The sequence below is a fragment of the Pyrus communis genome, chromosome 15, assembly GCF_041283825.1.
Source record: "Pyrus communis isolate YQ-2024b chromosome 15, ASM4128382v1, whole genome shotgun sequence".
NCBI classification, from domain to species: domain Eukaryota; kingdom Viridiplantae; phylum Streptophyta; class Magnoliopsida; order Rosales; family Rosaceae; genus Pyrus; species Pyrus communis.
Genome location: NC_142579.1, coordinates 40,258,673 through 40,283,731, shown reverse-complemented (window position 1 = coordinate 40,283,731; position 25,059 = coordinate 40,258,673). Strand labels below are relative to the sequence as shown.

The 25,059-nt window shown below is 37.7% G+C and overlaps 3 protein-coding genes across 4 annotated transcripts; 1 reads left to right on the top strand and 2 right to left on the bottom strand.

Moving 5' to 3' along the window:
* Positions 1–39: 39 nt before the first annotated feature.
* Positions 40–1,584, top strand: LOC137731453 (hybrid signal transduction histidine kinase M-like protein). Its single transcript, XM_068470563.2, has 3 exons — positions 40–282; positions 370–645; positions 926–1,584. The coding sequence occupies exons 1-3, from the start codon at positions 194–196 to the stop codon at positions 1,398–1,400; spliced, it is 840 nt and encodes a 279-aa protein (XP_068326664.2). The 5' UTR covers positions 40–193; the 3' UTR covers positions 1,401–1,584.
* On the bottom strand, positions 1,554–15,265 carry LOC137731473 (myosin-15). The gene is made up of 38 exons (XM_068470591.2): positions 14,944–15,265; positions 14,691–14,837; positions 13,862–14,007; positions 13,603–13,765; positions 13,226–13,284; positions 12,570–12,726; positions 12,161–12,310; positions 11,921–12,057; positions 11,417–11,563; positions 11,220–11,321; positions 10,746–10,803; positions 10,558–10,659; positions 10,067–10,104; positions 9,851–9,977; positions 9,594–9,767; positions 8,941–9,072; positions 8,395–8,504; positions 8,012–8,072; positions 7,749–7,926; positions 7,427–7,632; positions 7,027–7,146; positions 6,843–6,941; positions 6,158–6,379; positions 5,623–5,762; positions 5,358–5,469; positions 5,125–5,172; positions 4,943–5,038; positions 4,604–4,774; positions 4,261–4,404; positions 3,886–4,062; positions 3,261–3,386; positions 2,985–3,055; positions 2,791–2,890; positions 2,649–2,705; positions 2,506–2,562; positions 2,321–2,401; positions 2,153–2,235; positions 1,554–2,033 (listed from the first exon to the last, which is right to left on the bottom strand). Exons 1-38 carry the CDS (start codon positions 15,061–15,063, stop codon positions 1,910–1,912), a joined length of 4,542 nt encoding a protein of 1,513 aa, XP_068326692.2. The 5' UTR covers positions 15,064–15,265; the 3' UTR covers positions 1,554–1,909.
* A 2,131-nt stretch (positions 15,266–17,396) lies between these two features.
* Positions 17,397–24,680, bottom strand: ER (Leucine-rich receptor-like protein kinase family protein). 2 transcript variants are annotated; one of them, XM_068475921.2, is made up of 27 exons: positions 23,988–24,680; positions 23,062–23,203; positions 22,869–22,940; positions 22,717–22,788; positions 22,555–22,626; positions 22,398–22,469; positions 22,232–22,303; positions 22,028–22,099; positions 21,849–21,920; positions 21,684–21,752; positions 21,511–21,582; positions 21,331–21,402; positions 21,040–21,111; positions 20,826–20,897; positions 20,670–20,741; positions 20,520–20,591; positions 20,291–20,362; positions 20,144–20,215; positions 19,990–20,061; positions 19,809–19,880; positions 19,611–19,679; positions 19,434–19,505; positions 19,256–19,329; positions 18,981–19,109; positions 18,541–18,888; positions 18,076–18,446; positions 17,397–17,987 (listed from the first exon to the last, which is right to left on the bottom strand). In XM_068475921.2, the coding sequence occupies exons 1-27, from the start codon at positions 24,088–24,090 to the stop codon at positions 17,610–17,612; spliced, it is 2,979 nt and encodes a 992-aa protein (XP_068332022.2). In that variant the 5' UTR covers positions 24,091–24,680; the 3' UTR covers positions 17,397–17,609. The 2 variants fall into 2 exon arrangements, with proteins under 2 accessions (XP_068332022.2, XP_068332015.2); XM_068475914.2 differs by having other exon boundaries at positions 18,541–18,891; positions 23,988–24,676.
* Positions 24,681–25,059: the final 379 nt, after the last annotated feature.

The window sequence follows — 25,059 nt, the reverse complement described above, 5'->3', positions numbered from 1 at the left end:
TGCTGGCTATGGCTGTGCACTGCCATCATTTTTTTAACTAATTATAATATAAATTAATAATAATTAATTAGGTGCATTATCCTCTCCTAATCAAATAATCAAGCACTAATTAATCAAAGGCATATCCATCCTGTTAATCTCATCCGCCTTAAAGCTATATATACAAAATATTAATGCACAGACAACAAAGTATATGAAAAGACAAACACCATGTGTCTCCTTCTCCGGCAAATCTAACGCGCTCTCGAAGATCCGCCTTCGCTCATCGATCCTATTTCTCCGGTGAAGTCCCAAATCCCATTTATCCGTTGAAATCCCAAATCCTTTTTTTCCCTGATATGTGAGATTTAGATTGCGTTTGTGATATAGATTAATGTCGATCGCATTGAATAGCGCCGCCGCCAGGATCGGCATTGCGCCGTCGTCTGGGTTCGCGCGTGGTGGGTTGATCTTCGATTCACCGGAAAACCGCCGGACAGTTACCGCCGGTGAGGTTACGGTTTGTTCTTCGAGTTCGTCGTCGATTGGGAAGAACAGCGACGATGGATCGGAAGGCAACGACGGCGGCGAAAATGACGAGGCTCAGAGCTCTTATAAAGGTCCGTTGGATGTGATGAACGAGCTGGAGGAAGTTTTACCCGTGAGGTTAGCGGTTAAACCCTTTTCTCATTTTTTTTACTGCAATTTTTACTTTTGTAAATTGGGGTTCCTCAGAATGTTAGGAATCAGGATAGAAATTTTTTGATATTGGCCCAATTGGGTTTTTACCGCTTTTCGCGATATTCTAATTTATTATAATTTATAAAAAAAAAAAATTATAAACTTTTAAGCGGCGGAAATTGCCTAACCAACTGGCTTAACTCACGTCAATGGCAATCGAGTTTTTCTAATGTGATTTGATTGATGAAACTATGAATAAATGCAGGAGAGGGATCTCGAAATACTACAACTACAAATCCAAGTCCTTTACGAGTCTAGCAGAAGCTTCATCTTCTTCCAACATTCAGGAGCTTGCAAAACCAGACAATGCCTACACCCGAAAACGCAGGAACCTTCTTGCTTCCAATCAGATGTGGGAGAAGAACCGAACCTCCTTCCCGCTGAGAAGCAACGGCGGCGGAATTTCAAAGAGACCGATTCCGTCCAGTCGAAGCGCATTGGCTTTGGCTGTCAAGTTAGGCAGCTGCTCGGAAAGCAGTACTAGTAGCGCAAGCGAGGATTCCAATTCGAGCTCAAATCCAACGTCGCCGCGGCCGCCTCTCCCACCGGGTTACGCCTGTCCATTAGGAAGTTATGCAGCTTGGAGATCGTATTCATTGGCTGATCTGCAAGAATGTACCGCTGCTACTACTGTAAATAGTTCCCGTTTCTCGGCGGCCACCACTAAACCGAACGTGTAGAAACCTAACTTGAATCTTGCCGGTGTTGTTGCCCGCATCGAAGGAGTTTGCCATGATGTCGAGAGGTATGGTTTTTTTCTTGTCTAATTTTTAATTGAAAGTTTAAGGGTAGAACAATTTGAAGTATCTGATGTTATTTGTACATACGTTTAATGAGTAAAAGGACCATATATTACGAGTTCCATCTCCACCAATCTTCAACACTTGTATAATAATTAATTATCAACAACTGCGTTATATAATTTACAAAACATGGACGCCACCCCGCATCCAAAAGAAAAAAATTAATTGGAGAGAAATGTGTTATAATTACAATTAGATGACCAGTCCCTAAACCTGCAACTGACTGGAGGCAAAAGAATTCATCAAGTCTGATGAACCCTAAAACCCCCAAAAGTTAATTAACAAATTCGAGCAATGTAACGAGTCATCCCTCTTAATATTTAGATGACTGCTGCTCATTTTTCGAACTTCATAAAAGACGTTTCCCCTTGAGGTTAGCACACCATTTACTTCTGAGGCTGCACAAGAAACTGTACACAAATATAACCAGACAAGAAAGATGGAAGTTCGATTTCAGAAGGATCGATGAGAGGAATCGCCTTATCAATATCTTCGGTGGAGAATGGAATGCTGCAATCAGAAAGTGAATTAAATAGAGTAAGGTTTGCTATTCTGTTTTTATCATACAAGGAGCGATATCTTGTTGAGCGTGCAATTAAGACCAGATAATTGGACGAGAAGCAGATTACCTCAGATCGTCATCCAACAAGAACGAATTGGAGGTTAGATTGTGGTTGTCCTTGTTCAAATTCTCCCTCATTTGAGCAACCACCTGCAAGCAATGACGTTCAGAAAACAATTGGGACTCTAATCACAGAGTTTATGGCACAACAACAAAACTAAATACGCAAACATGCCTCGTTGGACACACTCTGAGTGCCGTATTTGTCGTCCCAGTACATAGTACTTATCCGGTAGATTTGTCTGACAGTCAATGCCTGGACATTGATCACAATGCCAATGAATTCGTTTCAGAGTTCAAATATACTTTTAGTGAAGCCAGTGACAGGAAAAAGAGAAAATTTAGACAAATAAACCATACCGGACAAAGATCCTGCCTAATTTCATCCAGAGACTTTTTCCTCTTCTGATGTATTACCTATACCAATCGCACACAGAAATGGTTCATAACTTCTCATAAATTATACATTTTAAAAAAATCAAAGAAATAGCTTTAGCTTATACCAGAAAACCAACAGCTTGCCTGATATAATTTAGCTCGTGCCAGGAGGTCCCTGCATACTGCATTGCACAAAGAGTCAGACCAACAAACCTATAAAGTTCGTTTAAACAGAAAACACTTGCAGCATGGTAGTTATATACTTGCCTCCTCCCCGGTGTTGACAATCCATTTCTCCAGTTCAGCAAGACCTGATTTTACATATTCACCATTTGAAAATGTGCAACATTCGCGTCGCAGCAGTAGACTGCTCGGGGAAAGAAAAGGTCGGGTCAATACATAAACCATTGCAAATGTCATTTTATTAGCAATGAAAAACTGGAATAGCAATAAACTCTTGCCTGTTGAAAAGTGACATATTGATGAAAGAGAAGACTTGTGTGATTAGCTTGCGAATAAAAAATGAAGGTACCTAAGCAGAGTAGTGTTTAGGTCAGAAATGAATAAGAAAAAGTCGACAAAGGGGATCTATGGAATAAATATTAAGCTTCAATTTAGCAAACAATTAAATGATCTCAGATATGAAGCTTTGACATCAACTAACGGAAATTGGTGATTTAGATCGAAAGAAAGCAATGTAGATCTAAAGAAACAAATCAGAAAAATGTCCCACATACATGATTTCCCCGTAACCGACTCATAAGGGTATCCAAGAATTTGATTATGTTGTCCCACTGACTTCCTGGTAATTGCTGAGGAGCGTTACCATGTGATATAGATGACTTTCGCGCAGCTTTGGGTGCCTAAAAAATTGCCATGAATATTCGTAACATGTTAGGTCAAAATAGTATGCAGATCAACCAAACACAAATAAAACAAAACTGAATAGCCAAAAGATAGCAGTCAGACATGAAAATCAAATATTAGGCTTCAGAAGGCCAGCAAGTACCAACTGACGTATGGATTCTTGCTTAGATAATTGCTAATGGCAGGTCAATACTTGTGATTGATTCAAAGCAAAAGAGTTAAATGATTTTCACTATCCCCAATGGTGTATCACAACTAAAAACGAAGGAAAATGCAAATTCATCCATTTCTCCGTTGTCTCATTGCTTTAAATTAACTAAACTATAGCAAGTAACCACTAAATGAATACACAAACATGAACAAAATTTCTGGACCAACTACCATTTTTCCAAATGCTAACAATAGTAAAATGAAAGTCATCCGATGTCACAGAGTGACATTGCACCCATACTTTGACTTAGAATATTTGAGCAGATCAGACTCAATCAGATTCACCTGAATGCATGAGCCCAAGAGCGGAGCCAATTCCTTCTTCAAATTGTCGCGCATCAAGCCAAAGATCTTTTCTACACAAGCAGTTAGCTGCTGTTTGAACAATACAGCTGGATATCTTGCTTCAAGATGTGACATACCACCTTCATAGCCAATATATTTGAAAGGAGATGTCAGTCCCTGAAAATGAAAGTGGGGGGATGACATTTAATAAACTACAATGAAATATTGAAAGTAAAGCAAACGACATAATAAACTCATCATGAGTGTGGAACTCAGTAAAGTTCAAAGGAGATCTAAAGAGTATTTTTTGGTCGAACAATTACGTATACAAAGAACATATATTCAACAAGCCTGTCATTTGATTATATAACTTACTTGTGCAATCCTGATAGCTAAAACAGAAGACCCAGAACGTTGAGTTGCTGGGAAACTATTTGGTCGTAAATTCCTCTGCAAAAGGCATAGAAGCGCTGAGGCATTGGACAGCCAATAGGGCAATGTTATGTTCTCATCCCCAACCTGAAACAATGACCATACAGATTTTTTTCAAATATTCTAAAACATTATGCAAGTAGTTTATTTCACATTTGATCGAGAATAGCTTTTACATAATATATGTATCTCTCCACATAATTTAAGAGAGTAAAACATCAGTTCGAGCCTTAAGCAGAAACAAAATCATAAGCCCAAAGAAAATTGACTGAAGCAAGTAAATTACCTTCAGAACATCATTTATTCCCTCAATTATATGGTCAAAAATAACTGTAAGCTCAGACTCAAAGGCATGCCACTGAAGAAGGCATTTGTATACGATACAAGCCGCCAATGGTTTGCTGTCTTTGAACCCTAAATCTTCTTTAACACATCTTGATAGGAATTCATAGTTCTCCTGTACATATCAAAGCGACATGCTTAAACTTATAAGCCCAACTACCTAGAATGGAAATGACAGAAACTTTATGGCACTGTGAAGATAACCGCAGTTACAGTCCATAAGAAGATTCAGTGGATACCAAAATTTAAAGCTAAGGTTCAAATAAACAATAAGGGACAAAACCTGGTGCTCATGCCTCTCAACCGCTAACTTTGATCGGCGTGATTTTGGCAAGCCATGTGAAAAAGGTGCAATCATTTTTGTAGGTGCGGGTGACTCCTGCATTAGATCGTATGACACATGAAGAAGTGTTACTGTGACGGTTAGATGAAAAATAAATCAGAGTGAGAGAGATCATGTCTTACGAATATCGGCTTCTGGTCAGTGATGGGAACAAGCGCACCAGAGTTTTTCTGTTTACATTAAAAAAAAATACCATAACTTGAGAATACAGTCCAGACCCACAAATCTATGTTATAAGATTTTATGAAGCAACAAAATTTGACACCAGTAAAATCAAAATGCATACAAAGAGGTTTTCAACCGACTTTTTAGATCAAACCCTTTAATTGTACGTCGCTTGTACATAATCATTTACCTCTGGAACCAACTTTTCAACACCACGCCGAGTGCTCTTTGCAGGCACACTAAGGGCCTTTAGTTGCAGGATAAGATTTTCCTCCTCTAATACTGAGAGTTTCTCCTCAAGGCTGTAATTTAGATACAACTTAATAATTAAGTAGCGTAATTGATCTGAAGAAAACATATTTGGGGTGATAAACAAATCTAAAACTGATGTCCAAAACTACTTAACAACTCTGAAATAAACACTCAAAAGATAATTATGAATTTCGGAAAAACACCTCTTTACATTCTGCTGGAGCTGGTTGCACTTCTCTTCAAATTCCCGCAACTTCTGAATGGTGTCTGTATTGTCGCTTTGAGCCTTGAGAAGTTCAGTTTCTAGAGCTGAATTCTTCTTATCCAAGGCATCCAAAGAGCTCTGGAAACAACAAATAAGAAAATTTTCAAAGGACACTGCAAAAATCTTAACCATCCCCAAATGTTGGGAGGGATAGGGTAGAGAAAAAAGAAAAAACACTCTCAAAAAGAAAGACATGCCAAGAAAATGAGAGAATAGACTTCAGTAAATGTTAAATACCTGTTTAGGTCAAGAAAAGCAAAGTAAAGTTTAAAATGATTAAAAAATAGTGAAAAAATTGAGTTTGTAACTTTGTATTTATCAAATTTTTGAGAATTCAACTGATTATATACCATGACTCTAGATTTCCTGCCTGAGAGATATATAATTTCTGAGTAGATAAGATGTAGCTTACAAAATCCCACAAAGTAAAACCGACCTAAGAACATAAATTTAATAAACATCAGAAGACGCACTTTTAAAAATGCACTTTCCCTTCTCAATTCAGCCATTCCAATGATTTCTCTTTCCAAAGATGATTTTTCTTTCACTGATAACTCCAATTGATTTTGAAGCACTGCATTCTTGTTGCACTCATTAATTGTAGCCAACTTTGATGCATCTAACTCAAGACTCAAGGATTCCAACACTTTTTGAAGTTTTGAAATTTCCATTGACTTAGCTTCCTCGTTTGATATCTGCATTCAGTTCAGCTTGCAGTAAGCAAAGGAACTTCTATGTACCCATACAACAGTTGGTCAAGTTGCTCAACCAAAAGAAATAAGGTTAAGTTGAAACTAAAAATTTACACAAAAGCACCTAAGCACCTTTATAATGATTTTCTGAGGAAACGTGACGAGCATATAAAGCAAATTACAAGTATCAAGTGATATATTGGAATCAATAATTGGGAACTCACGATATATATAGTTCTTTTATCAAGAGAATTTGGCAAGTGCTGAAGCTATTTTATGGAGGTAAGGTCAAAACCTTCACTTAGTCAATGAGCCATAATATTGCCAATTAGCTACAAACTCTATTGACATACATTTGGCAGAAGCAGAGTAATAACAGAAGTGCCCCAAAAGCAGGTTACCTAATACTTTAACGGATGAATCCACAAACCAACCAACACAAATTTTAACACAGCCAAAAAAATACCCGTAATCTTTTCTCAAGTTGTAACCGCCATGTGAGGTCCTCTAACTGCTTCTCAAGTTTACCCTTAGCTAAACGCAAGGCACCGGTTTCATTGGCCTCCTGCAAAATGAAAATAATTAAATAAACATATAAAGAAATTCTCATGCATATTGTTTCGTCAGGAGCAGCAATATAACTGACTCACTTGTTTAAGCCTTCGAAGCAATCTCCTTGCTAACTTTTGCCTCCAAAGACATTGTATTGCTACAACAGAAGCCTGGTGATGTTGGAATGCCGAGCGAACCTTGCACGTCCTCCACCGAGCCTAACAAGTACATACTTTATGTCAAAACAGAAATGAAGTGGCAGTGACATATCAAGTAGACAACCAGCCAGATAATCATTACAAAGAAAAATACATTTATGCATGAATAGAATCCAACTTCATAATGAAGAACATATTGCTATTCCTAAAAATATTCCACCCGCATATAAAATTTTTCCAAAACACCCTAAATTTCTAAACAAAAGAATCATATCATAACACTCTACATGCTTGCCCACCGCAAATTATTACACAAGAAAGGTCCATGAATTAAGTTTACCTGAATCAAGGTGGCAGCTTTATGTTTCTTTCCATGCAAAAATCTTTGGCGAATTGAAAAACCACGAATATTGGACTGTATGACAGTAGCAGCTGAATATAATTCCATATAAGCACACTTTAATAGCCATCTTTGGACATGTTTCTGTATTAAAATAGCAGCCGCTGCCTCCCGTTTTAAAGTATACAGCGCTCGAGCAAGGCATCCTTCAACCATAATAAACATCAAACATCAACAAAAAAATAAAAATACAATGGATCTGAAGAAAATGTTGGTGATAAGAATTTGCATTTCTGATGGAAGTCTGGCAGAAACATCTGACCTCTGCAAAAAGCTTGGATTGCAAATGCAGCAGCCCGTTTGGAGACAAAATCTTTGCGAGCAACAAACGTTCGCAATTGACGTTGAATGCGCTTTGCAGCATTGTCCAAAACCTCAGCCCGTCGGAAGTCCAAAACACCAATTTGACCAGCCCTAAGAAATACTTTGGTCCTACCCAACTTCAAGGAAAGAACAACCTTGTCAAATTCTCTGTGAGCAATAATATCATGTGAATACCATCCTACTGGATCATAGGATTCGTACCTGAAAATTCTCTAGCTTTAACTTTTTCAAAATTTTCTCAGTTAGAGATTTTTCATCATAGCTGCATAAGCATAGAGAAGCAAAGAGATCAAAAGATATTAGAACAAGGGAAAGGGAGAAAAAGGAATTGCTTCAGAGACTTAAAAGAAAAATATTTGAAAAATAAAACAGAATTAAAAAGTTAGAATCAAAAGAAAACATAGAACAGCATCTTTTGCTAACCATTACAAAATAATAGGCAGATTAAAGTTTGCAACACTAGTTTGCAGCAGAATAAAATGTAAAGTAAATATTTAAAAACATTAAATGTGATAAAGACAACCAGAACATCTTCGATATTTATTAGGCAGTCTTCAAGATTAAGCACTATGAATGAAGCTCACCTTCCATCAATGAATTCAGAAGCTAATAATCCAAATCGATCTATAAACTCTGCATAAGTTCTACGTGTGGGATAACCTGCCAGACTTATCCGAACAGCCTCTAGAACACCCTAAGCGGAATAAGAGAATCATTAGTGTAAAAAATATCACATTCGATACGAAACACTACGCAATGCGAATGCGGGTGAGAACAGAAACCAAACAAGTACATGAGGTGGAGTGGTTGGGTTAAGATGTGTGTTATGTTGCTCCAATATTGATAATACAAATAACTATTCAAAAACTAAGATACAGATATGACAAAGATATGAAGATAACAAAAATCCATATATATGAATTGTTACTTTCTTTTATTATTTATTTTTATGTTAGCATACAAACTCTTTAAATTTCAAATATCATTCAAATACTCTCTTAAATGAAAATTCGAAGTTTTTTTAATTTAACCTCAAACCTAAAAGAAAAAAAGTAGGCAATCCTTTTTTTTTTCTATGTATGACAACAGATCCAACATAAAAGAAACATAAAAATTTTGATCGCACTTACCCCACAGCGTAACTGATGTAAGATGCTCAGATTCTCAAACTTTTGTGGTTGATTCAATGAGTTCGGCTTAACACAACGTATGTAATGAGGCTCTGTTGAATTGAGGGTTTCCATCAGTGCTTGAAGTTGTTGCTACAATAACCAAAACAGAGGAAAGGGGCGAAGTATCAGCTTAAAGACCATCAAACAAGTAATTAAATGCAAAACCTTCAGGAGGTAGGTACATCACGCAAATAGGCTAATCTTAGAAGACAGTAATAATTCCCAATACAGGTCAAAGTAAATGATCAGTTGAATACAAGCAGAAATGATAACCACATCATGAAGTATTATCCGAACAATATCCAACAAGTAGGATGTTGTTGGACGCATGTGTCTGAGGAAAAGAAAGGTAGAGATTCAACCAAATGCTATTTACACAAAATCTAAGACCATATCAGAAAACAATGACATCCTCAAATTGACATTCATTTGTGGAAAGATAAATTGAAGCCCAAAATCCTGCACGACAGCAAACAACATACAATTTTTTTTTCTTCACTGAACCGTCTATCGGATTGGTCAATCCGATAGACTTTGTTCAACCTATTAGTCTTTTAAGCAGTTGCAACCAAACAACATCACATCACAGAAAGGATAGAGATGGAATGTACCTTAAATCTAGTGGCCACAGAAGAAAATTTATAGGATGATCTTGAAGATTCCTCAGGTAGTGAACCGAAAAGACCAGCAACAAAAGGGCGCTTGGATGAAGACAACAGATTGCAATGTTCTACGACAACATAATCACGATTCTTATCCAAAAAGGTATCGGTGTGATAAGTAACCTGGACAAGAAGTGAATAGACTATATTATAAATGATTCAATATCAAGATGCTGCACAAAAATATGTAGTGACGTATAACATGCCTTTCCAGCATAATGGGACATGGTAAAATCTGTTTCCGAAAATTTTGCCTTTTCCAACCTTGGGTGGGCCCAGAAAATTTGAAACAACCTAGTTGAAAAACTTTGGTGCGTCGATTTTGGGAACATGCTGCAAAAATAAGAAAATCAGGATAAGGATAAAATTCCAGAAAATACTACGTAGTAACACGCACCAAATTATAGTGAACTTAATTGTACCAAGCTTCATCCAAGAGAGCAATTATCCCAACAGGTTTCTGCAAACCAATGAGTGAGAACATAAGGTCCACGCCTTACAGCCTCTCAAGGCATATAAAAACAGAACACTATGGAAAATAACAGCAGGCAAAATGTTATTAGAAATGAAAAAAAGAAACGAAGAAATAAAGTTATTTTCAACTTTTGTCGTACTATAGATTCACCAAAACTCAGACCACAAACGCCCGTCATGCATTTTTCCTAAAAGCAGGGTGGTAGCTTCAATCATATATTAGTTCAGAAAATATGTAGAACTTCCCGACCATGGTCATTCCTTAGCACGTAAATACGACTAGAAATTAGGTCCACTCCTTGCACACATGCTACTACGAAATCAATCCAGAATACTGATTATCCTTTTAAAATCATATACCAAAAGGGAGCGAAGAAGAAGATGGCTTTGCAGCTTTCCATACAAATTTGTCCAAAAAAAGGGGAGACAAAGGCAAAACCTTCTCAATCAAATCTAGAACATCTTGGTTGTCTATGAATTCAATGTAGCTCCAATCAATTTCCTCTTTGCTATACTCTTCCTGCTCCATCTTGAACACATGCTGGAACAAGTGGGAACGAAGTTAGAATACAGTGACTAATTATTGCATAAAATCATATATTAATTTCAAAAAATATTAACGCTCACCTCATTGAAGTGTTGCTGCAGCTTCTCATTTGCAAAGTTAATGCAAAATTGCTCAAAACTGTGGAAAAGAATAACTTAACCAGAGGAATAATGTACAAACGCAAGGATACTCTAATAATAATAAGACTAGAGTTTGACTTTTGACAAGACAGAGATAAAACAATAATGGTAACAACGATGATATAGGACGAAAGAGTAAAACTTGAGCGGAGAGACTATGACTATCACCAACTAACAGATCAGTTGGGATGTCAAAAGTCCAATCACCTTATGAATTACAGTGACAAACAAGATGCAAAAACACACATGATCCCAAATAATTTATAATAGATTTATAGACCCTCTGGACAATTCAAGCAAATTCAGAGCAACATGACCATTTACTATTCAAACTTTCAATGGCACTTAATATTCCAAAGCCAAATTTAAGACTCGTAATATTTTAATGGAAATGGGTATGGGTAAAGATTTTACCTATTGTCCTTAAAGCATTCAAAACCATAAATGTCCAGGACTCCTATTTGCAATTGGGAAGTCACATCTTGGCCAACAGATTTATTAATCTTATCAACAAGCCTGTGAAAATATCCGAACCCAAATAAGGTAGAGAAGATCTTCCCAGACGAGTGAAGAAAATGAAGTTCCTAAAGTTGCTGTTGATGAAATCATACCAGTCAAACAACCGCGAATAAACAGTCTTTGCCAATGCATCTCTACTAGAAATAGCACCACTACAGTCAAGAGCTTTAACAATAATTCCTTCACGAGTTTGGATTGTACGAGTAGACAGTGTTGCTAATAAGAGGTCCACATCACACCTGATTGTACGAGTTTGGATTGTATCAAGCAACTCTAAGTTAAATTATTGAATGCAAATTATATTCATGATAAAGTTTGGGCAGGAACTTTCTTTAGCATGTTCCTATCACAAAATGCAATAGAATGATTCAGTTACAAGAGGTATTCCAGAGAAATATCTCCTGACTCATAATATGCACAGATTGCATTAAATATTCCATGAAGATACCCCCTCAGTAAATTACAAAGAAAATCTCTGAATTGAATGTTCACTCATAAAGTATTAAAGAAACCGACAGGATATTAAAATTAACCCTTCAGTTTGTTGAAAGTTGGGGAAAGTATAAGTTCAAGTTCAAGCTACACTAACCACTTACATGAAAAGATTAGCAGCCATCTGCATATGAAAGTTCGATTTCTGATCCTTTAGAACTGAAGAGTCGTGCTCTTTCCCTGGAGAAAATTCAATGTTCCCCAAATGCAGAATTGCAGCTAAGGTGCGGAATATTGCTTCCTAAAAAGGTAGAAAAATGAATCTCATAAACACCCAAGAGCGGAAGTGAAGGAAAAAAAAGTATTCATCTTAAAGCACCATCCACTTGGATTAAGTTCTAAACCTGATCTTCATGGCTGATACCAACAATGTCCATTGCTGTTCTTGTCTTCGTATACTCTTCCGCACTGCTCACTCCAGCAAGTTCATACGTCTTGCTTTGATTTAAGTAATGGAAGTGGCTTGGGTGGCCTAACTTGTACTTCTCTGCATCCTAGACTTAAAGAGACATCCAAATAACAATATCCATAAGCTTCAATAGAGTACATAATACTGATGATCATATGTGAACCACGAGGATACATAGAAATGGTGCAAGAACACACGTACACGCACACACAACTTGAAACATCTTAAGATGCATAAGAAAAACACATGCACTCAGTGATACACAGCTAAATGACTACAGATGCTTAGATATTTAAAATGGAAACCGTGTGATAAATCCATCCAATCACAGACACAAAGAGTACCTTTCCAGATGCGCACAACTGGTAAAAACAGTGGTAATTCCTTTCAGGATCTGTAATCTGAACAACACGGGATCTTTCCAGTAGATAAGTTCTAATTGCAGCTCCAGATATTCTACCGCTTGCATCAAACTGGATCTCAACAAACTTGCCGAAACGACTGCCTCAGAGAAGCATGAAAATGGAAGGAATATCAATTGTTAGTTCCAAAACTCAAATGAAAATTGGCATGATATCAGAGCAAATTGGCAGGAAAAATATACAAAGTAGTTAATGATATACTACTAAACTGATTAACGATTACAATAATATAACCCTAATTATTGTTTCATACAATAAATAAGTTCATTAATGAATACTATTACCTATTAGAAAGGGCAGAAAAAGTACAGTAATGATATTCTATAACCTCTACTACATCCTCCAGCAACAATTAACCTCAAAGCGTTTATTTTGTACTAAGAGCCAAGACCTAGTTCATTTCATTATGTCATGCTCTTCCTGCATTGCCCTTCATTCTCAACTACCCATCATAACTTTTACCCCATTCTTTTATCATCAAGAAAGCATACATTAAACTCAACAAAAAGTGTGAGAATTTCAAATTTATACATATCAAATTAGTAATATTTCAGGAGAAGAATAAACATGTAGCACACCTTGAATTGTCATTCCTAACAGTCCTTGCATTACCAAATGCCTCCAAAAGGGGATTCGACTAAACCATGCACAAAAAAGAATCAGTGACACATTAAAGCAACAAGATAAAAAAATTCAAAAACAAATTCCAACAAAGATATAGAACACTGAGTTGACCAATATTCTCAGTAAAAATGAAGAAGATCAAATACTTTTCTCAAGCGTTGGACAACGACGAAAACCAAACTGGTCCCAGAAAAAAAAAAATTTACCTCAACCATAACTTCTTCGCTGCCAAAATTTAATGGTAAAATAATAAAACCTTATCTATAACAGTGTGAATTTATGCCTACTCTTATACAGAGTTGGTATTTGTTTGAACAGAGGTAGATCTTACTTCAAGAACTTGTTGTTCAACAGTTCTCTCATCACCAGCACCAGCAGCTCGGCCTCCTACATAAGTAAGATACTGCATAATCAGTTTCGTCGTTTCCGTCTTTCCAGCTCCACTTTCACCACTGACCAGTATTGATTGGCTTCGTCCATCATTCATCATTGCTCTGGATTACAAAATCAAGAAAAGCTAACTTGAGTCATTCAATCGAATAGCAATATAGAACCAAGGTCAAGACTCAATAATCATAAAGTTGGCCTACCTATAAGATGCATCAGCCACGGCAAAAACATGGGGGCTTAGCTCACCAAATGGGGCTCCCTTATACTGCTCCATCATATGGACATTGTATAGATGGGGAAGCTTTGTGAATGGGTTAACCGCAATCAAAATGCTCCCTGTATATGTCTACCATTGACAAAAGAAAACAATCACTTCAATTCCAAAAGTAGGTGCCATAAACCAATTTTAGTACTATGAAAATATAAAAGGAAAAGTTTTTGTATATCCCATATGGAAACATAAACATTCAATATACCGCATTTTCTACAGCAATTTATGATATTATCCATTTATCCTTATCTCATCTGGAAATGAAGGAGTCAAACATGGCAAGTGAATAACCAAATCCATTATAACACTCAATATGAGCACTTTCCTATACATTTAACAGCAGACAATTTCAGTCATCCCAACTCAACAGTTGAAACCAAGGATTTATTTGTGTCATACTTAACATTTCTAGAATAAGCCAATACGCGTCAACTCATCGACTGCTAAGCCTCATCTAGGGGGTAACAGAAAACCAGTAGCACGCCACGTGGAAGCCATCAATGAGAACCAATAGTCAATTTGAAAAATTCTGAATCATTTAAACCGATCAACAGAGTAACAAGTCATCATCAGTTTTTGATGACATAACACAATGTGGCACATAACTTCATAAAATTCAGAACTCCGCCAAATGGGAAGCCCAGAAACCTTAAGTTAGTCCACAATTAACACCAGTTGATACGCAAATCAAGAAAGCCCCTTAATTAAACTAGCCGTAACACTCCAAATATATCAAGTGCACACGAAAATGGACTCACATATATATCATTGAGTGCGTATCTCCTCTGAAGATTATGCAGCACACCCGGCTCGTTCAAATACGTCAGCTTAGTCATGTCGTCCACTCCGCCATGCTCGTCCTCATCTGCATCCCTCGGAAACAGCTTCTCCGGCGACGCCAAAACCTACACACCCAAAATCCCCACAGTCAACACAAAAAAATCACCTAAATTTCAAACACACTAGTCAGTAATTTACACACAAAAACCGAGGGCAAATGTTTCAGTTCACCTTCTTTCCCGAAGCGGTGACGACCTGAAGCTGCTTCCCCTTCCAGTCGGCGACTTCAGCCGGGGCCCAGGCCAAATCCCGGTCCTCGACCCATACCTTAGAGCCCCGGCGGAGGCTCATCTCGGCGGACCTCCAGCGGAAACCGAGACCTTGAGCTAGTGACGGGAAGCCAGAAACCCTAGAATTCGGTGGAGAAGACGACAAGTGGCGGAAGAGCCGAAGTCGACAGAAACAGAGAAGGACAACGTAGAGAAAGTGAGAGGGGAGAGAGAGAGTTTTGGGTGAAAATTTTGGGTTCCCGCCCTAACAGCTACAGAGCAGGAGTCTGAAATGGTGAAACCGAATGTTTATATAGCGTACTCGACACGTCACCCTCCAGTGACTCTGGACGCAGCAGGTAGAAGTTGGCAAATTTTAATGGCGGTTTTATTTGTTTTTTGTTTTGCGCAGCTTCTCCCTGTGAGACGTTACGAAATTTCCGTTTTTTAAATTACTTTTTGCGAATCTTTCAATTTCATTTCCGAGAAAAATCCTTTTTTAACGTACAGATCCGTCTACTGATTTTATTTCTTCTTTTTAAACAAGCAATGAGGTGTAGGAGGATCGAACTCGAAATTTCAAGATAATTTTCTCGATCAATTGAGTTATAAGATGTTTAATTTTTTGTCTATTGTCTTGGCTTGTTAAAGACGTTATAATTTTTTTCTAAAACAAAGCTAAACTACAATGGAGCTGAATAAAACTACTTTATTATATTCTTGTGGGCATATTACAATAAAACAAAGAAGACTGAATTAAGATAAAAAAATTCAATACTATTTGTCAGCATATTCACTAACACTACAGTGTAGTGCTATTCTTCTTACTTTTAAGTTTGAAATCTCAAGTCCAGCTCATATAAACGATGAGTTCGATGCCTAAATAATTATGGATGTCTTGTGAAGCTTAACTTGAATTACGCACCTCTTGAAACCAACTTGGTTTGCAAATTAGGGGTTTGACATGTTACATGGATTTCAAAATCCAATTGAGGGGGGGATTTTGAAACCCTTATCCCCTCTTAGGATTTAAATTCCCTTGCCTATGAAAGCATTTATTGAAATTTTTATTTTTGGTGTTTTCTTTATAAGGAGGGTATTATTGGAAAATAAAACAAACTTTGATTTATTTCCTTGTTACCGTTGTCCCCAACATTTTCAAACAAAGGAGTAAAATCATTTCCTCTGCATGGAAGTCCACTTTTTATTTTATTTTCATAAAAGCAATTTACTAAAAATTTAACAAATATGATTATTTCTGGGCCGACATTTTCCAAGGCCCGTGTAGAATCACATGTCGATGGCGGGCCTCAGGTGGCCCAAAATCTTGTAGAATTAATGTCTCTTGTGGTAATGAAAATTGTTAAAAAGATAAATTAGTATTAGGATAGATCTTTTCCTTGTTTTGGTTAACCAAATAATTAAGTATGATGGGATTCAACTAATGAACTTTCAAGATCCTAAATCCAAGAGAATTTCTTTTGCTTGGACGCCTAAAGTTCATTACAACTTCTGAGATCCTAAATGTAGGGTACGAGGCCCAATTAGGGTTGCAGGTCCACGATTTAGAGTTCGAGGCTCACATTCATGATAGACACCCATGTAGACTGTAGAGCATCTGACTCAAAGGGGTCAGAGATGTGGCGTTCGATGGGATTATAGATTACATACCAAGGACTCCATCTTCTTTATGAGAAGGGCTGGATGGTTCATGAGGTTCAAGCGTTCGGATCCAAGAATTTCTCCATACTAAAAAGTCTTGGATCTCAAGTTTAAGACCAAATAATCCTTCTTGATAACATGTTACCCAAAAAATAATGTTCACAATTTTATAGGCAAAATTGCAGCAGAAGTCCCCGTTGTTTATCTGAGATTTCACTTTCATCCTTCCGTAACTTCCGTTAGTTTTTCACCACCCGCAATTCAAATATTAAAAAATAATTTGCACCATCAATAATGGTAAGAGGCAAACCTGCTCGGAGTTTTCAACTTCTCAGACTGACACTGTCCTCTCAAGGACTGCATTATTGCTCGGCAGTCGGCAGGCATATAATGCACCTCCGCAGGACCACCCGCTAATTTTACCCTGGTACACCTGACCTTGTGTGACCCCCACTCCGGCCCCTTACGCTGATGGGCCCCGGTCGGGCAAGTCTAAGTCAAAGTTACTACAATAACAACTCTAAAGTTACTATACTTACGTAGGCTCAAGTTGACTAAAGCAATATCCGGCAATATTTTCCAAAAAATAGGTGTTCCCCTCCCTCGAATTAGAACGGAAAATTGACCTACACGATCATCTTTCAAACCATATCAAACTTTTGATCATTTATCGTAAGTTTCTTAATTAGAATATTGCTTGAATAAAAAGGTAAAACAAAGTTTCTTAATTAGAATATCGCTTGAATAAGAAGGTAAAACGAAGAAGCTACTTAACTTTATAAAGCCATTAATAAAAGGTTGTTCATATTTTGCCCATCTTTTCACCTACAAACAAGCTGAAAGCCAAATCTTTGTACATAGTTTTCAATCCCCTGAGCCTCCTTACTTTCCCACTGCTCTTTCTCTGATGTTTCATGACATGTAACATCATCTAATAAGTCTTCCTCTCTTAAAATGCTTCATTTTTCACTCGCTGTTCTGAGAAATTACCTCTCCAAACTTGAGAAACAGCTGGGCATCTGAGGTGCTCATGGATGGACAATTTAGCATGTGCGGCGTTTTGAGATTCGCGTACTCGTCCACGTAGCACGGCACTTTGGCAGACGGGTGTTGTGTCGATGGTGGGTTGGCGGAGGCTGGTTGTTTTGGTGGTGCAGGGGATGGCACGAGACTCCCCAACACACGAGTTACTTCATGCATTGTTGGCCGGTCTGTTGGCTGCCGCTTTGTGCACAGAAGGGCAAGCTGGAAAACCTTCTTCACTGCTCCGAGGTCTGTGCATGTGGCCGTGATCTCAGAATCTACGGTTTCCATGACAGCATTGTTTGCCGTCTTGGATAATATCTGAGTCATTATATGAAGCATTATGTGAGAAAATTTGTTCAATTTGAATGCATTGTGAGAATACAAGAAAAGAAATAATGTGTCCTACCAAATGATGGAGATTTGATTCATTGTCTACGGCTTTCCTTCCTGTCAGCAGCTCCAGCAGAACAATTCCATAACTATACACATCGGACTTCTCAGTGAGGCGTGACGTTCGCGCATACTCAGGATCTATATAGCCAATTGTGCCCATTATGCAAGTAGACGTATGGGTCTTTGAGGGGCATAAGTTCTTGGCAATGCCGAAATCAGTTAAATGAGCTTCAAAATCCTTGTCCAATAGAATGTTGGACGACTTGACATCCCGGTGTATGATTCTGGGGCTGCAATCATGATGCAGGTAGGCAAGCCCTTGGGCTGCTCCAAGGGCAATCTGGAGACGAGTTGTCCAGTCGAGCTTTTTCTTCTTGGAAGGGCCTGAATGTAAAAAAAATTCAGTAGATAAGGAATTAAAATTAGGTACTTTGTAACACCAACAGGCCAGCGACATTCAAGAAACGGGTGAACCTACCATGAAGGAGATCCCAGAGACTGCCTTTTTCCATGTAATCGTAAAAGAGAAGGTTTCCGGAGGAAGACAAGGAGTACCCCTGGAGGGTCACCAGATTCCGATGCTTGATGCTTCCAACCGTCGAAAGTTCAGTCTCAAACTCCTTCACGCACTGAGGATAGTGCGAGTAAAGTTTCTTGATAGCCACTGGCTTACAATTTTTCAGAACACATTTGTACACTGTACTCGATGCACCATAACCAATTATATACTTCTCACTCAAGTTTTCGGTCATCCTCATGATGTCCTCGTATACATGAAGTGCCATATTCATGTTAAGTATCACCAGCTTCGGAGTCGAGTAATTAACTGCTATTTCACAAGCAAATGGAATTGATTAGCTTAAGTTTCTACTACTGTAAGTGTTGGAGTACAGAATAATTATCTTACGGGGAAATTACCTGGTTTGTCAAATGAACAGTCAGGAAAAGGAGTTGGATTATATGGCCTGCATGCAGCAACAAGAATCATGAGAAGAATCACAAGGGCACCAAGAGCGATTCCCAGGATAGCAGCTTTAGATAGTGTCACTGCAAAAGAAGGGAGATATGAGAAAAAGTTAAAATTCTTCGTACTAAAGTAAATAACAGATTATGTAGTCGGTCACGTCAAATTTTGGTCCCAACTGTATCAGTTATCTTTGAAGCTCATCATGCCACTTGATATCCATATTTACCTCGCTCTGTTGGACGAGACTCATGACATCGAGAATTGAGCCAATAGCCACAAAGATTAGGGTTTCCAATAAAACTGAAAACAAGAGGTTACATCAGCCAAAGATGGGGAAAAAAATTAAGCTAAATGGAGTAGCTAATTGTTTATGAAATTTCGGAAATATAGTCAGAATCTCTAACCTGTCTGGTGAAAACCTTGAGAAGTTCTTGCTCGTGGGAATATCGCCTGCCAAGTTGTTGTAAGATACATTTCTGCAAGGATTCAGCGATATTTAGTGTTTGAAAATAAAAGCTGCACAACCCTGCCATCAGATTGAACACATCAAATAGAAATTTGAATGCTTAGAATTGACTCACAATACGGAAAGGCTGAAGCAGTTTATCAGCAACACCACATCCCCGGATATATTGTTGTGGTCTAATCTCCTGTTATATCGTGCATTAACAACGCAAAGAAAATCAATATGCAAATTAGTGACGTATACAGTAACATTCTACTATTCTTTCAATGACTATACTGGTCAATATTATAGAGATCGGTATGTGGAAACTTACAATAAATTCATATTCTGCAGCTGACTGAGCTCTTGAGGAATTAATCCCGTGAGCTGATTACTTGAAAGGTCTCTGCAAAAGCAAACGCATTGAGTTTACGTAAGAAAAAGCAGAAAGAATAGAACAGATTATCGATTCAATTCATTAAAAATAAGTATCTAATGAATAACCAAATACGTACATTTCCATAACACTCCTTAAATTACCAAACTCCCCTGGAATAAATCCCGTCAAGTGGTTTCGACTCAAATTCCTACCACATAATATCATCAGGTGTCAGAGAATAAAAAGAAACGAAAAACCATTGCAAACGAAAATCAAGCAGTTGAACTCACAGCTTTAAAAGATGTTCCAAATCCCCAAGTGATGAAGGAATGCTTCCACTTAGTTTGTTATTTGAAATATCCCTGTGCGAAATTAACCACATACGTTATTAAAAGACAGGAACACAGGAAGAAAATACGAGGACATTTGATACTTACAAAGTATCCAAGTTACCAATCCGAGACAGCTCAATAGGAATTGGGCCACGAAGATAGTTGGAGGATAGATTTCTGAAAATGATAAATAATTTTTTTCTCATCAGAGCAACGGGACAGAAACCTTAATTCATAATACCTGACTTCATGACATGAACATGAAAGATAAATGTAAAACAAAAACAGGAGCATGTTTTAACCATAAACCAACGTTTATATTGATGGAACTTACAGATAAGTCATACTCTCGAGCCTCTGAAGAGCAGGCGGAATGGTTCCATTCAACTTGTTCCCATGCACATTGCTGATATCAGAATAATTAGGGATGAGCAACTTAAGCCAGTTGATAAAGCAAACTAATAACTGAGGTTTATATGCTTACAGGCTGTTCAGATTTGTACACGAACTAAGATTATCAGGAATGGGCCCTTGAAGATAGTTGTTCGCAACGTTTCTGCAAGGATGTTGATAAGTAACTCAAAATTTAAGGCATTCAGACACCGTTCTCACTTAAAAGAAACATGGCAAGAGAACCTACAGGTCATACAAATCCGTAAGCTTCCCAAGTTCAGGTGGAATATATCCCGTAAGATGGTTATCGTTCAATTCCCTGCATACGCAAAACAAATGGGACCATACATTGAATCAAAAAATCATATGTGCAAATAACTACGAAAGAGATGCATGAACAGTCCATATCTGTAGCTATGAAAGAAATACATTCAAGAGGTAAAGTAAGAAAGTTCACATACAAATAATGCAGCCTTGTCATCTGTCCGAGCTCTGGCGGAATGGATCCATTAAGCTTGTTACCATGCAAATACCTATACAGAATATTTAGGAGTCAGAACTTGCATGCAAGCAACATGTACTTTCTTCAATAAGGTGTTAAGTAGTAACCAAATAACTTAAACGCCCGATAAATACACAAATGTATTGATAGAAAAATTTTAATAATTTGTGGCTCATTAGATGGAGGTTTACAATCTGAAATTTATTAAGTCATACGCCAACATACTTTGTAACAATTTCATAATACTTACAATTTCTCTGTATAAGTCAAATTCCCCAAGATAGGAGGGATCGATCCACTTAACGCATTGCTGCTCAAATCCCTGGAATGGAGACAATGAAGATACAAGCCACAAAATGTAAAATAAATTGAAGCATAGGGGACTTGTTAAAACTCCACAAGCTTCAGATGTATACAGTTAAGCACTTACAATACAGCGAGAGCCTGCATCAGGCCGATCACAGATGGGATAGGCCCAGAAAGTTGATTACCTTGTAATGATCTTGCAAGCACAAGGAGAACATTTGATAAACTAATAAAATTGAAATTTTTTATGACATATCTTTGATTTGAGGAATCTCAAAGAAAATTCCAAGCACTTACAAGGTGGCTACTTGCAGAAACCCAATATTAAATGGAATCTCTCCAGTTAGCTGGTTGTAGGACAGATCCCTGCCAATCAAAAGGGACGAAACATATTTGAATAACCAAACTACGGCAAAGTAGAAATATTTCTTCATCAGTGAGAATTTGAGACAAGATACGTACAAAACCTGGAAAGCAGTGCAGTTCCCTATATTTTGAGGAATGCTACCGGTCAAACTGTTGTTTCGCACATCACTAAAGAATAGTAGGGAAAGAGGGTTAGACTGTTAAACTATCTTCTGTACTACAAAATATAACATTCTTTAAGGCTTGAGGAAGAAGGGGTTTAGATATGAACTTACAAATACCATAACCCAGTCAACTGGCACATATCTGGAGAAAGGGTTCCGACTAAATTGTTCCCTCGCAAACCACTGCAATGGTAAAGGCAATAATAATTACGTTGGCAGTAAAGCAGAAATAACATCACCAAACGAATTTGGAAAGGCTACACAATGAAGAATGAAAACAAAAATTTAGCATCAGCAATTGATCAGTCTACTCACAAATACTGTAGAACTTCATTCCAGTATATAAGCCTTGGTATTTCCCCAGTGAGATTATTCTGTGCTAGGTCTCTGGAATGAGCAATTCAGAACGTAAGAAATTCAGTCACGTGTAGAAAACAATTATACATATGATGAAATATAAGATGGGGAATAAAGTACTTACAAAATCTTCAGATTCGGAATCTGGGACAACGTCGAAGGAAGTGGACCGATCAATTGATTATTTTTCAAAATCCTGCAAGTCCAACTAAGCAGTAAGAACAATATAAAATATATTGAAGCAATGTTTATGCATAAAAGTGAGCTTCTTGGGAACTTACAGATTTTCCAGCTGTTTCAACTTGGATATCGAAAATGGTATGTCCCCAAATATCTCGTTGAAGGACAAGTCACTAAGAACACCATTAACGAAACATTCAATCAACTCGGCATTAAAAATGACAGATGCTAAAATAAATTCTGGTAAAATTCGAATAAAGTACATGTTTTGCAGAGCCGAACAGTCACCAATCTCATCTGGGATCTGGCCGGATAGGCGGTTTCCCCTCAAATCGCTGATCAAACAACCAAATAATAATCAATCTCTACCTAAAATCCCACCAAAAAACCAAGTGGATTTTGAAAGAAAGTTTACATAGACTGGAGGTTTTCGAGATCTCCTATTACAGATGAGATTTCCCCTCCAAGATTCAAACCTGATAGATTACTGCACACAAACATTATTATAATCAAACAAAAAGAACACATGTTTAAGATAATATTTAAAGAAATTAAATTAATTAAGTCAACCCCAAAAGGGTAGGAAAAAAGGGGATAGTGTTTCTTACAGTGCAATGACATTGAGAGAGTTATCACATGTGACGCCTCTCCAAACACAATAATCTAAAGAGGGTTGGTCTGTCCATTCATAGAGAACATTGTCCACATCCCTAAATGCCTTCTTTATCTCCAGCAGTGTTCTTCCTTGATCTTAAATATTACCAAAAATCAAAATCTCAGGCTTCAAAATGGTATACAAATATATAAAGTGATAAACCCCAGAAATTAATTTCATAGACAAACCCTGCTAATCCCAGTTTTTTTATTATTTTCACACATAATTAACACCCAGATAAAATTTCAGAAATTAGGGAAGAACAGACGGTAATGGAACAGATGGTTGTTATCCAATGCTTGGCTACTTAGAAAGAAGGAACGACGGTAATGGAAAACTGCTTTGGTAGAAAGTTGAAGACTTTGGTGCATTTTCTGGGTGCCCAAACAGAGAAAAAGCCTAAACTCAACCCAGAAAAATTTTCACTTGTTTTGGGAAAGATTATCCTCTGTTTGGCTGCACAGAAAGAGGGAAGAGTAGTAGAACATAAATGCTTGGTTGAAAGCTCAAAAGCTTTCGTGCATTTTCTGGGTGGCCAAACAGAGTAAAAGCCTAAAACATTCTGCAACAAGTTTTGTTGGGGAAAACAGATGGGTTAACCCTTGTTTGGCAACAGAGAAAGAGGGAAGAGTAGAGAAGAAAGTGCTTGGTGGAAAGCTAAAAACTTTCAAGCATTTTATGGGTATCCAAACAGAGCAAAAGCTCAAAACAATGTCAGCAACTCAACCCGGAGAAAATTTCACACTAATTTTTGGGCAAAACAAATGGGCTATCCCCTGTTTGGCTGCAGAGAGAGGGGTCAGCAGAACACAATTCGTGCTTAAGATCTCAAAACTTTCTTTGCATTTTCTTGGTACCCAAACAAAGTCTGTAGCTCACCGTTCTGTGAATCCCCATTGCCGAAGCTCATACACCCAAGCAGAAGAACCAGAAGCACAAACTCCACCCGAACTGCCACAACTGCAGTCACATCAAACCCCATTTCACAAATTGCCCGCCAAACTTCAGTCCCAAAAGAACAAATGCAGATAATCCGTACACCCCCAAAAGCCAAAAGAATCCCTCCTCTTCCCTCTTCCTCCTTCTCTCCTTGGACCCGGCTACATTGAACCACCTTTACAAAAACAGAGCTTCGGAGGCTGAGGATATTTTGGGCGATCAAAAATTCTCCAACCCTTCAGCTTTGGTATTTTTTTTCCCCTCCCCTTGTCCTGAAAGTCTATTGATTTGAAGAGAAATATTCAGACCTAGAGAGAGAGAGCTTCTTCAAACCAAAAATCTAAAGCCTGCCATTGTTCAATCACATCGCTATGGCAGTAGGCCTGTAAATACAACTGTGTCGACTGGAGAGTGTGTAGAGAGAGAGAGTGAGAGGAGCTAGAGAGAGGAAGGAGAATTATTTTCATGGATAAAGTTAAGAAACCACATGCCAGAGGTCTCAGTCTCCCTCTGTTTTCTGCAAAATCACTGCTCTCTCACCTCTCTCCCTCTCTCCCTCTCTCCCTCTCTCTTTAATTTTTCGGATTTCTCTCCTTTTCGCTCTGTCTCAGTGTCCACAATGAATTAGTGGTCGCCTTCAGTGGGCCTAAGTTTTATTTCTATTATTTTTCAAAAATTTTGTTATTGCAAAATGGCCCCTAAGTATTTTGTATTTGTTGGTTTGGCATCATGTTTGGGGACAATTACCAATTACATCCTGTAGATTCTCTTCTGTGATGGAAAAATAGCAAAATAAAGGAGTATATGTAGAGCTATAATTTCATATGTCAGAAGTTGGGGTCCTGATGGGTACAAATGCTCAAGCTACCTTGTGTTTATGGTTTGTGAAATGTAATCACACCTCTTGTTTCTAACATTCACACATTCGATTCTGAGTGATTGAATTCAATTAATCAAATTGTTATTAGTAAATAAAAGGCATAAAAATGAGAAATTAAGAGTGTGAAAATCA